At 41.8% G+C, this 13378-nt stretch overlaps 1 protein-coding gene across 3 annotated transcripts in view; it reads left to right on the top strand.

Annotated features, from left to right (window-relative positions):
• The window catches only part of LOC119445963 (cationic amino acid transporter 3), an 87976-nt gene extending 75676 nt beyond the window's left edge, over positions 1-12300 (top strand). For all 3 annotated transcript variants that reach the window (XM_037710265.2, XM_037710266.2, XM_037710267.2), the window contains one exon: positions 8789-12300. In XM_037710265.2, the coding sequence (XP_037566193.1) occupies positions 8789-8823 (35 nt within the window). In that variant the 3' untranslated portion in view covers positions 8824-12300. The remainder of the gene's footprint in view (positions 1-8788) is intronic.
• Positions 12301-13378: the final 1078 nt, after the last annotated feature.

The raw sequence follows: 13378 nt of genomic DNA, 5'->3' as shown, positions 1-13378 counted from the left end.
ATGGTGGCTGCATTTTTATGTGGGCGGACTGCAGAATCGCTCGTTTTTATGTTAAGGCCATGTTCAGGATCCCCTAAGCTGTCATATTTGTTCCAGAGCTCTCGTGTATGGCATCCTTCAGAGCCTGCCGTGTACTTATTATTATTAGTCCACGAGATACTATCAGTAAGCTGGCATCCCTCTTTTTCGTCTCCCTAATAGAGAGTGGGTTCTCCGTCAAGAGCTTGCTGTCAAAGAAGGTTCTGCCTGTTTGAGTGCACCATAGGTGCCGGCCATTAGTTCTCATTTTTGTAATACAGGACACTGTGACAGCTTTGCTAATGGACAGTGAAGTTAAGCAAAGATGTTTGTCTTGTTCAGCGCTCTCGGACCCTGGCCTTCAACTTGTGGTGGTACTGTTGCAAGCCTAACACGAAGCTAGCATGCAGCTGAGACAGTGCACAGTGTGTTTTATTATAGGGGTTTACTGGCGATCGTGCATTGACTAAGACATGGTGGCAGTTTTGCCTCATTATCTTCCACTGACTGTTCTCAATTTGAGGATGTGTAACACGAAAAAAAAAGGAGGAAAATTTATAATATTGATTTATTACAAAATAGAGTTTAATATATGGAAACGTAGATGTATAGTTTATTATTAGTACTGTTTAATCTTGCTTAGCAAGATGTTGCAGAAGTGAAGAAGCATACTGATGTAGGCTGGTTGGGGCATAATGATGTAGGAACAAACGTAGCACATGAGAGGCTATATGTAGTGAAGGACCACACGCATTCAATGCTTTGTGTGTCAATTCACTGTCAGCACATTGTGTGTTGGCCTGCACTACATCCTTTTTTTCCATGCTCACTGTCTCTACATTAACTGTCAAAAGTGAGTTCAATAGTTATTGCAAGAAGAATGCGAAAAAAGGTTGTTGCAGAACATTTTGTCTATGATTTAGTCAGTCATACGAGCAGTGGCTCATTCATACGTTCTATTTCCCATTTTTGTGGAAAGGGAATGGGATACTCAAGCAGTTAACGATTTTAATAAGATGATCTTGAGCGATTGACTTTGTTGGGTAGAACGAATGGAAGGGTTAATATTTGAGCACAACCACGATAGGCAGTAAGATGCCTGTTTGGTGGTCCGTGGTTACTAAATGCGAGCTCGTGCTCGTCCTACAAGTCTACGAAGATTACAGTCACTGACCGATGTTCCGGACTTTGCGGGGACTGAAAAATAGTCCGAAATATCGAACAGTCCGAAAAACTCGTTCACCCTAAAAAAGAAAATTTATTAGGCTTAAATTAGGCTAAATTTATTAGTGGCATAAAAAAATCTATAATAATTCTCTGCCTCATACTACGCTTGGAGGCGATCAGATTTGCTTGTAGTTGCGCAAGACTGACGTTGCCTCTGCATACAGTCGACAAGAGCGTCACTTTGTTGGCGATCTCCGTTAGCGGAGATCACCATGGAGATCGAAGAAACGAGCGCTGTTACTTGGCACGTGGCTTCTGCGATCAGTTCCAACAGCGCGCTGTTCGCTCCGGCCTTCCCATTAGCCACGTAGTCCAGCGGAGAAGTGTAAACTTCACAATGCTCTGTAACAGGTCAGCGACGGTGCGCTGCTGGAGCTAATCGCGGAAGCCACGCTTCGCACCACTTGGCTCTCGCAAAGGCACTGGCAGTGGCGCCGATCACACAAATGTGAAACTGCACACGTCTCCGAGGCGCGCACACACCACAGGCAAAATAAAAATAGCAACGGAACTTAAAAAAACAAACAGATTTCGCTAAGTAATTAAGACAATAGTACTGACCGAAAAAAGAAAGAAAAAAGTGCCGTCCCCTAGAGCGCTCTGTCAGCTAAAGAGCGGGCATGGCCTCAGAGACGAGAGAATGGCGCACATTTTCCAATCTTGGAGGCTATAGAGCGGGCCACTGGAAGCCAAGCCTGGGCAAGTCAGCGGAAAATCCAACATGGGCCAAATGGTTAACGTGCACCTAAACATTGCTGGATTGTCACAAGGAAGTACTGTGTGTGGGTCTTTTGCACCCCACTCATGAAAAGCTTTTGCCAGTTGAGACGTGCTCCATTTCAAGCTTTCCAACTTGAATTACACGTTGGACCAAATGCACTGGCATTTCAGCTGCATCTTGGCTTTACGAGCATTACCTGCCTTAAAATGCATTTGCAGTGCCTAACCTTTAACACACGGCTTTATGTCTCTCTCGTTCGTCTCGCATATGTTTTTATTTTACTACACACTTGCTGCTGCTTTGCACACCGAGTGCAAAGTGCAATTTATGTGATGCATACTGCTGCTGCTGTACTGTTTTAACAATCCATTTGTGTACGAGACACCTGTTGCTGTTTGTGTTGAAAGAGCCTTCTTTGTTTGGTTGTGTGATCACTAGTACAGCCAACAAGGCCTCTCTTATGAGGTTGCTGAATTCGGGGGTGCATGTAACGAGTGTCTTCATCTACTACTATACAGGTTTGTTCCATCTTACTACAATGTACCTGTTGCTCGCAGCTGTGTGTTTATTTGTCCAAGTGTGAGAGTTAAAATTGAAATGCCTGTCAAACTTCTCACACAATGTCAACCTAAAAAGAGAGGAAGATTGAATTTCAACATTCGCTTTTATTTTCCACCACAAGAAAAATCAGAACATAGTACTGTAGAACTGTTGAAATGTTTTTCAATGGACCACGGGAAAAAAAAAAAATGTAACAGTTGGCAAAAATGTTAACACTGAGGAAGACCCTGAATCGGCACAGCAGTGTCAGAAACAACTCCTAATGGCTGCCAGTACAGTTATTATACACCTCGGTGTTCGTACTGTGATCAGAGACTGCACGTGCATGTGCATGTGTTAAGGGACACATACTATGTTCCATGACAGCAGCTTTTTGCCACTCTTTGTATGCTTCACCTTATAACACAGCTGGATGGTGGCGAAGCTGACTTTAGGGAACCAGCTAAAACCACAACTGCACTGAGGCATGTTTATTAGGACTGACTATCGTGTACTTCCGGCATTTTGGTGCGGGGCCACGGGCAGGGCTTGACAGGCTTAACCGCAAGAATACGTTTATTGTCTTCGTAGCAACATGCGAGAGCAAATTGCCTCTGCACTGCTAAATTTACGTTACTGCCGCATTCAAATGCAGCACAAGATGCGGGAACCTTAGAGTGGCACCTTATCAAATGGGAACATAATACATGGGAGTCAATAGGCTTCAAGTTGGGACTGTAAATAAGCGACCGGGAAAATGCAACAGCGAGAAACGTATCAAAGTTTTTCCACTGTAGTACTTGTGCTGGTATTGTAGCTGGTATTGTTACCAATTTTATTGTACTACAGACTTCAGATCAGCCAAATTTCACTCGATGCAATGTTTGTTGCCATCTCCTGCAAAGTTTCGAGGCAAAGCGTAAGGGTCCTGGCCTCTTGGTGCATCACAGCAAAATGTTTGGCGCGTAAGCCCTCAAGCTATGTTGGTACAGCTCGCCATGATAAGTACTAGTAGAGCTGCAATGTAACGAAATGGTTTGTACTGTCACATAGAGCACACAGATCTAATCAGTGTAAAACAGAACATAGCTACAGTCGATAAGCAAAGGAAGATGATTTTACAGATGGTGCTATCATGGAAATTTCAAATGCAGCAATACATTTAACAGCTGACTTAGCAGTGTGGCATATTCTTGGTTCCATCGAAAGGTCATTGCAGCAGAAGTTAGGGGATGCTGTTGTTCAATCTACCTCCATAGCAGTCGACACACGCACACACGCACAATTGAAGTTTCATCTGTGTACAGCAGGTGGATTATTCCTATAAACACTTTCTTATTGTACCAGGCTACACAACCCTTCCCGTATAAAGAGCACACATTGTAAAGAATTTTACTGCTTTTAAAAGATGATGCAATTCTTTTGATAACTGCACAAATTTTTCACCTTTTAATGCATAGTTTTCAGCATACATTTTATTTGTATGTACTTATATAATGTCGACAAAGATCACTGACCAGAAAAGCTGAGGTCATTCGTGCGAAGCTATGTCAATTTTGTGCCAAAGCATGTTTCCAAACCTAATGTCATGCTTTCTGTTATTATAGCAGGAATTCATGGCCACTACTGCAGGGTAGTCTTCCTACAGTTAAATTATTTAAATGAATAACCGGTGGAATAACTGAAATGTTTGTGATACTGCATTAGTATAGTCTTCCATTTTATTCGCAATGTGGAGTAACCTAACTGTTTAATCCTTCAATCTTCCAGCCTTCTTGCCCAGATGTAGTTTCATAAAAAGAAATGAAAATTGCTCAAGATGGATGGCTTAAAAAAAAAATCTCCTGGTGTGGTGCATTCCCACAAAAAGTCAACAAAATGCAAAAGTTTGCATTTTATGCTGTATCGTTTCAGTCAGTGGTCAGTCTCCACAACGTTGCTATTTTTAGCAGATTTTGCCTTAAATATGGGGGATTTCAGACGTTAGCAATAATTAAATTCAGTTGATTAGCCAATGTTGAATATAACATTTTCTTCTGGTGGATTTTTAGATTTCTCAGAAATTTGTTCCAAAATGTGAATTTATTGTACTTTAGCAGACTCTGCAAGAAAAGATTGCAGCTCTGGTTAACAAGGCATAAACCTTTTTGTTTTTTTTTCCTGTGAGGTATTGAGTGAGCAATTACGCTTCTTAAGTGCCACATAATTTAATTCTATGCGCCTTACATGTGTGTTTATATTGTAGTAGAACCTCATTGATAGATTTGTTATAGAATAGCAGAAAAAGAGCAGATGAACTGGGAAAACGTAACACCCAATAATGGTTTCCGCGCTACCGACGAGGCAAACTCTTAACGCTGCAGATGAGGTATAAACTTACTCACTGAAAATTTTATTTGAAGTTGGAATAGAAAACCAACAAACTATTCAAAACCGACTAAATAAAGCTTGTTATCGCTGCTTGGCAATTAGATTGAACATTACTTTTTCTTTGTGCACTCGTGAGTCACACTGAATAAAGCTTGTGATTTTAGAGCGCAGCTCTTAGGTGCCTGTTCCTGCGGCTAGCATCGGCGTCGTAGCTCGGTTAAATGAATGAGCACAGCGAAAGATGAAATTGAACGCGGAGCGCAGCGGGAGATTAAAGACTTGAGGAGGAAAGCTGAGAGAAGGGTGCAGCGGAACCATAAGGCGGAAAGCGGAGGAGGGTATGTTGAAAGCGGGGGAAGAAGAGCGTAGTCCGGCGACAGAGAACAAGATGGCGGCAGAGTAGCGCGCGTCGTCTAGGAGGTCTCGGAGGTGGCTGTTGTGAATCACGCCTGTGAGTCACCCGCGCACTGACTCACGGTCTCCAGATTAGCGAGGCAGCCGCAGCCCTTTTCCAATTTCTGTGCAGTTATGTACTTCAAAGTAGCCACCACACAAGGTATTGAAGGTCATGTTGGCATCCGCAGACATGCATGAATGTGGGGTGACTGCTTGTGCCTTCGTCTACCTCCTCTTCGCTTTCAATGTTGCGAGCAGTAAATTGGTGAAAATGTCTGGCACACTGACCGGTTCAGACGTTTGTCATCGCAGAAAGCGTATTCACAATAGGTGACATGAGCTGCTATTTGTGCCATAACTTTCTCAGGCTCCTTTCACCTCTTGGCAGACTCATGGACGTAGTTGATGTCTTGCGCATCCTCAGCATTTACGTCTGTGTTACACGTTACAAGTGCTTGCCCTTGCCCCTCCATACGTCCAACCTGTCTTTACAAAAGCAATGCTGCACAGTTACACTAGGAACAGCGTTCTGCGATGTAGAGAGAAAGTGTACCACATTGTTGGTGATGCACAGGTGTAGTTTTTCGACGTAAAATGATCGGAAGCCAATGCACAGGACCCTGCGGAAACTAAACTTAAAGCACAAAGCCAGGAAAATGCAACAAACAGGAACTTAACGAGGTTCTACTGTATTTGTGGTGTTGCTTTTGTTCCGATTCCTTCAGTATGCCTGTTTACTATATTTCATCTTTCAGGCTCATATCTTTTTTTTCGAAATCTTGGTGAATGCACAAAAATATTTTGTACATTTTATCTTGAGTGTGATATATATGTAGATTTTATTGGACATATTCAGCTATATATGAATATATAACTTGCACGCACCAAACGTTTTATGCTGTTGGGCAAACTTTGAATTTAAAAAATGTAGATTCTTAAATATTCGTTTTAGGGTACAAGTCAGATGTGAAAAAGTTGTACAGCATGTGAAAAAAATGGCTGATGCTGTTGTTTTCGGGACGCCACAAGCTTTTGGTTCTCCCTTCCTTGTTGCGAAGAAAGCCTACAAATTATTAAAGCTTTCCTCACCACCCACAACTCTCATTTGTAGCACTCTCAAGTGTGCTTTTAACAAATAACCCTTGCACGTTAATCGCAAGAAAAGTGGGCATGCAAGTTCCAATTGGTTTTTGTCACTGGCTTGTCGTGAACATAGCTTTTTATCACCAGAGTAGTATAGCTGTGTAAGACAGATTACAAAGGCAAGAAAATATTGAAACTGCAACTAAGCATGCTACCAAGTATTGCAAGCTGCACGAAATGAAGTACCACACAAAACAGTCTTCAAACATAAAACAGTGAAGATACAAAAAAAATTGGTTTTGCATCTCAGTTAATCAAGTCAACTTGCTCATAGGTGCCTGGTAGCAATTACATGTATTCACATATCAAAGCTTGTTTCGGTTCATCTTTTGCCAGTGCAGTCAAACCTCAATACTAAAAAGAACATGGATATAATGGATTGTAAGATATAATGAAGTCAAATATAATTTATTTCTTGCCGATATCAGCATGTAATGAATCTGCTTATAATGATTATTGGCCATATACACGTTTTGTCTAATGTGACTTATAACGAGAATCAACTGTACTGCTGTGTGGCAACGTCCAAGAAAAGTCTTAATGTGTGCCACAAGAACGACACATTGTCTAATATATATTAGTTGAAATTGTCTTATTTGTAGTCATTTTTGTTTTCTTTAATGTAGGATCAGTTAGTCGCACATTTAGTCGATCAGTTAGTCATACACGAGCTATTGCATGTGTATATACATGTACACACTAACACGTGCCTACACAAAAGCATTTGTGACAACTGTATCAGTATATGAGTAAGTCCATGTTGGAAAAGCAAATTGATTTCCATGTTATGGCCAGTGACTAGCCGGTCTGGTCATGGCCGTAACATCTTAAATAAATTTCTTGCTGTGGTTTTCAATGTTGACTGACTCAAATATATAAATATAAAATATATAAATATAGTCGTGGATGCAGTGTCTTGTGCAAAACTTTTGTATTTTGTAGTGCATTTCTCGCACTATTTTTGCTCATATGTCGCTGTGCTGGATTGCTTCCTGTGTGGTCTTGCTGTGACTAACTCCTATGTGTGCTTGATGTCTAACTTCATGCATTCTGTTTGTATAGCTGGCAATGTACATTTTGTCACTTTATACAGATTGTTTGCCTTCGTGCGTCGTGGTTTGGTTTGTGGGGTTGTTCACTATTATATTGGTGTTTATGTTATCAGTTGTACCTTCATAGGAAGCCTTGCATTCGTACATGTGAAACATAGAATTGGTGTCACCAGGCAACCACTGTAATAATTTGAAAGAAATTTATTGCATTGAAAGGAAGTCAAATTATAGTTGTGTTGGGAGCAGATATGTTAGTTTTATCTAAGCCCTCAACATTTTTTCTACAAGACTGATAACAGAAACTTTTGAGAAAAATTAAGCATCATGTTAACTACTCTACATCTAACAAAACCAAGTAGTTATAACTCTGTAGACAGTATTTCTAAAAGGCACAAGGTTGATAATGTGACATCTGCCATCATTGAAGGTTCATAGTGATGTGAATAAGGTGCTTCAATATTTTAGAATTTTTCAAATTTTCTTCAGTTGTAAAAAATAGAGCCCAAAGAAATTATGCTGCTCCCAGCAGTCATTAGAATTCAGGTTTTCTTTTTATTCAAGTGCCCCAAATTTTATCCTAATTGGTTCAGTATTTGCTTCAGGAAACCATTTTAGACTTTCACATATATTTGAATGCTGAGCGCTAAAGGTGTTGCAAGGAAAGTTATTGTGGTAGCAGGAAAAGTGACTAGGGTGTTTAAAAGGCACATACATCCTTACACTGTGGAGGTCCTCAATCATTTGTTGTAATTTTGTGAATGATTACATTTTTGCGAATGGTTCATGGGACCAACTTTCTCTTTAGTGGCACAGCCACCTGGTAAAATTTACTCATTGAATTGGTAAAGTAAAATCTGTACGTAAAGTAATTGTGAAGAGGTTTCTAAAGTATTCAATATCGGTTCTACCATGTGTACCCTCTTTTTTGTCAATTAAGAAGCCATTCCGTAGAACATATCGGTATATTTTTACTACTCCTGCCACTCTGAGCACCTTGCCAAAGAATTATTGTTGAGTCATTGCAGGCTGTAAATGGGCATTTTGTCACCCCATATTTCCATTCAAAACCAGCCGTGCATGCAGGGTGTCAACATGCCCATTCACTGCGCCGCACTGTGACCAAGTTCCAAGTGTGACTGCCGATTTATTTTTGGTTGGCTAAACTAGTGTTTTGGAAACTTATCGCTTCTGTTATGCCTCGCTGTTGCTTTTGTTATTGTTTTCGGCTCTGCTTTGTTGCTCTGTACGGCGGCACGGCAGTTGTGGCTAATGTTGGGCACGTTTGCTCTCTCCAATTTTTTTTTCTTTTGCTCTCAAACAGAGGCTGCAAGTCCATCAGCCAAGACTAGACACTGACCAAAGCTTTTTGTTGCTGGCCCAACAGGACTTTCTGTTCCTACCCTTTTTTTATTGCCCTGAAAACAAGGTCACGTCAGCTTGGACAATGACTCTTCTGCACTCTTTATCAGCCGACGTGCAATGCCAAGATGGCACTGTGATAAGGCAGGCTGTGCCTGTGATAACGAATGTAACAGTATGTGTTTGTCTATTAACTTTCCTTTTGTACATTGCATATCTTCGTACTTTTTGTGTGACTGCAAGAAGTGCAGAGTACTTGGACTGCGATTCACATTTTTGTAAAATGATGCCGCTGTTTGCTATTGGCAACGAAATCTTCCTTTGGAATGTCTGATTACAGTGCCACTGTGCAGTTAAGTGATTGATGAAGGAATATTTATTAGCGCATTTTTGAGGCTATATTGCCTATTTTTTCGTTCTTGTATGCTATGATTTGCCAACATTGGCACTTGTGGCATCCTAAAACTCTTGGGTCGTGCCGTGTGGGGGCAGTGTCTGATGCAATAGTGTACTAATTACTCCCAAAGCTTGTGAGGCTTTTAAAGCATACATAATGTACCTTACTCTATAGAATATCTTGCACCCTGTCGGGGTTTGCTTGTTTACTGAATATTTGTCTGTTGCCACATCAGTCACACATGAAAAAGTTTCCCACTGTTCAAGATTATGTGGCCCAGTGTCCACTGCCTTCCCATTTGCGATGAGACTTGGATTCTGTTAAGCATATTGTCTAGTCTTAACTACGCAGATTTTAGGGCTTTAGGGCATTCATGCCTCTATAATTGCTCTTGACTTGACAGTGCTACGTGGCTACTTGCAAACATTATTGTTTTTTTAATTTGGTTCATGTGCATTGACCACAGCTTTAGAAATTGCTGGGGAACTTCTTGCACTTCCTCAATGTAACTTTTGCTACAGGTAAAGCTTCATAATTCCATACTATTTGCATTAATGCGGTCATACTTGTACACTGATTGCTTTTGACCAGCATCACGTACCATGTTTACTAGCATGATATATGCACTTTACTTTCCAAGGAATTAGTGCAAATGTAGGCGCATTGTTTATATGGGGTAAAATTCCCAACAAGCTTTTCCATGGGTTGAAAATAAGAAGCAATTAAACTAGTCCATTTGATGCACTTTTAATGCACAGACATACCATCTTTATCAATAAAAGGATTATTAACATTTATCAAGTATATAGCGCACTGAGAGTGGATGAAAGGAGAGCGCGATTAGCCAAAGTATCTCACAACGACATTTTCATACCTAGTACCACTGCAAGTTATTATAAGCCACAAGTGGTGATCACAGAACCCTGCTGCATTGTGTGCACAGAGATTTATGATTAAGCTATGTAGCATAAAAGTTATGGGACCAGCCTCGTGTGTATTAATTCGATGTGTGATTGCCAAGTCGAATGTCAAGTCGAAATGATTTTGAGGCGCCCGCTGCTGCATTTACATAAACCCAGTTTAGGGACTTGGACTGCAGTACCGGTGAACAGATTAGACTCCGTGAGCACAAATCATTTTCCGTTCTACACTCCCCACTTTAGGTTTCGAACCGATGCGACTCTGTGACTTGACATGTTAATTTACGTGTGCTTCGCTGAATAGCTAGGTTGCCTGTTAATTTACACATACATTGCTGAGTAGCTAAATCAAGCGACACAACACAATGCCATTATGAAAACAGGTTTGATTGACGACACTTCGCATCAAGCACAGCCATCATCATTGCGCCAAGCTTCACAGTGTTACCAGTGTGTAAGCAAAAGCGAGAGAGATGTGTATATAAAAAAACAAATATTTTCTACGATCAGTTTGTGGAGTGCAAATATCACGCATGTAAATATGGCTTATGGTACACGTAGTGTCATCATTCAGTAAAACTGGCTCAAGTTCCGTTTTTATCAATTGCATACGTGAGATCATTAAGTAGGTAGAACTTGGTTTTAGGCAGGTTGCTGTAGCAGAAGAGCCTTGCTGTGTGCTGTGATGTGATGTGATTAAGGCATACTTTTGTTAGAGCTTGTGCTTCCTCATCATTTCGCATGGTACGCGCATGCATTCATTGCACCAAGTGACCACGTGATGTGTGCCCAGTTGACATCCATAGCATTGTTTCCAGTCGCACAATTTCTGAAGGGTTGCTGAGAATTGAGGCTCACTACGTACGGGGCAACATCCAGGGTCAGGCATGTGCAATGAATACTGTGTAAATGGCAGCGCCTTGTACTAAGGGCTGAAGCTACGTGCATTGCTGTCTTTCTTCCAGATTTTTACGTTTTATACTTTTTTCCAGTGTTTGTTTGTGGCAGAAAAGTTCTGTGGGCTCGCTTTTGTGTGTCGAAGTAAATGCAGCAAGCATGACTTCTACTAAATTGAGGTGCTGCAGGGTTGAGAGGCAAATTTGCCAATGTGAGCAATAGAGAGCCAAGCCATGTGACCTTAGCTGGCATGTGTGATGTCATGGCTTGACTGCGGTGCATGAGTAGCCTGTTGCTTTCCCATGTTGGTCTCACGTATGCTGCAGAGCTTATGTGTGCAAAAAAGCTCCAACTACAGATGCAAAACTTTGCCGTTTATGAATTTTTATTTCCCTGTGAATTGGCGTAAAAAGATACGCTTTTTCCCTAGCCAGTTTCTTTTTCCCACGTATTTTACTTTACACCGCTTTATCGGCACTTTTTCTGTGTGCACTATAAACAGCTTCTTGCTGTTATCTTGCGGTGCATGAAGATGTTCTCATTACCATGCTGACTTTATTTTGGTGTTGACCACTGGCAGGATGAAGTGCTGTTTTTTTATTGCTCTGAGTTGAGCCCATTTGAAATGTTGTCTTTTAATTCTATGGTTCGAGATGAACAACAAGAGTGTGCTGAAGTTACAAGCACTGATTTCTTTCTTTTTTTTTGTATGCTTTGAACCGATGTAGAAACTGACCAAAGCCGCTGCACCATGTGCAGCGAATGTGCTACGCGATTTTTATATGCGACTCCTTCCCCCAATACAGCGTTACGTCGTGTGTATGTGTGTTGGGGAAACGTGTAAAATTTTACATGTGCTTCCATACTTTACGCATGGATTCTGCGTCGTAATGCAGTGCAGCGTTTTATGTTGCATCTTAAGGGACCATTCCTTGCATGCGACTGCCACCAAACACTGTTGCGATTTAGATGTTTTTGGACGACAGTGTTTCATTGTACAGTTGTAATTAAAGTATTGATGGCCGAGTGCGCCATCACTCGTGAGCCTTGCGCTCAATGTTTTTGCTGTGTTTAGAGTATTTAAGACAAGTTAGTGCAGTATATTCGGTGATAGTTGGAGGCATTGTACATGCTGTGTGGCCAACATGGAATAGACATTGTTTAATGCAACTAAAAATTTTGAGAGCAGATATTTTTTATAGAACTGTGTATTTCTTTTTTTAATGCAATATCATATATTAAACCTGCTCGTAGTCCCGGTTTCATCTCCTGTCTTTGTTCATAATTCCAGCATTCGCTCGAGGAAACGAGATAATTATTAACACTAATGATGTAGGCCGAACATATTGAATGTCGTGCTATAACTGCTGTGCAGAGGAAGCTTGATAACAGATCTGTCGGGGTGGAGGAAATTTAAGGAACATAAGTTCACCTCTATGGCAAGGTTCTCCTGATCGTCGACTGTCGACACGAAAATGACGCTTCGTTCTCCCATTCCCTAAACCTTCTCACTTTTCCCGTTAGGCCACGAGACACACTTCCGAAATCGTGCACCATTCATTCATTCACTTTCACTCCTACACAACAGGAGCTGGAGTCCCCGTATATTTCTTAGGGGGTCCCTGAAACGGTTTCGAAAAATTTTGTAGACTCGTAGGGTACAGCTGCAGTAAACATTCTCGCCACAATTTAAGTGAAGCGTCTCGAAGTGAGAGCTACGGACGATTTCAAGTTACTCTCCTCCCTAGCCATACTTCTCCCAACTCGTTCGCCGAGTGATCGCGTCGAAGCTCCGCCTTTGCGTCATGATGGGTAGTCTACTTCCGGTATCTTGGAGCCAGCGCGCGAAGTCTCTCCGCTAACCACCTGGCCGTCGATCCCGAGCAAGAGCTATGCGTTGTGAGCGTTCTGTCGCAGCGCCGAGCGTGTCCAGTATACGGTAAATGCAGGTGAGTCGGGCGTTTTAACGGATGGGCGGAGGTGTAAACTCTAAAGACCCTTGAGCATACACTCTGTGATTGCGAAATAGTTCAGAGGAGAATTGCAATCCCCCCGTATGAACTCGGGGTGCGGTGGAGAGCCGCACTGACTAGCTCAGATCTCCAGGACCAATGTTGGGCCATCCAGCAAGCTCGGGAAGCTACCGAGAGACAGGGTCTCTCTGCTGCCCCCGGCGCGGCCTAGACCCAGGCCATCAATTCGCAGGATATTCATTAAAGTTGTCTCACTCACACTCTATACGACTGCCGCTGTGGTGAAGGGGCTTTAGCGTAAATGTGAACGCATAAAGCCCCTCGATGATTAAAAGAGGCATCTCCGCCGCCCTCCCCCGCGCGTT

The sequence above is a fragment of the Dermacentor silvarum genome, chromosome 3 (genome assembly GCF_013339745.2).
Source record: "Dermacentor silvarum isolate Dsil-2018 chromosome 3, BIME_Dsil_1.4, whole genome shotgun sequence".
In the NCBI taxonomy this organism is placed as follows: Eukaryota; Metazoa; Arthropoda; class Arachnida; order Ixodida; family Ixodidae; genus Dermacentor; species Dermacentor silvarum.
Note: the sequence above shows the minus strand (reverse complement) of the source record. Positions and strands in the feature narration are given on the sequence as shown.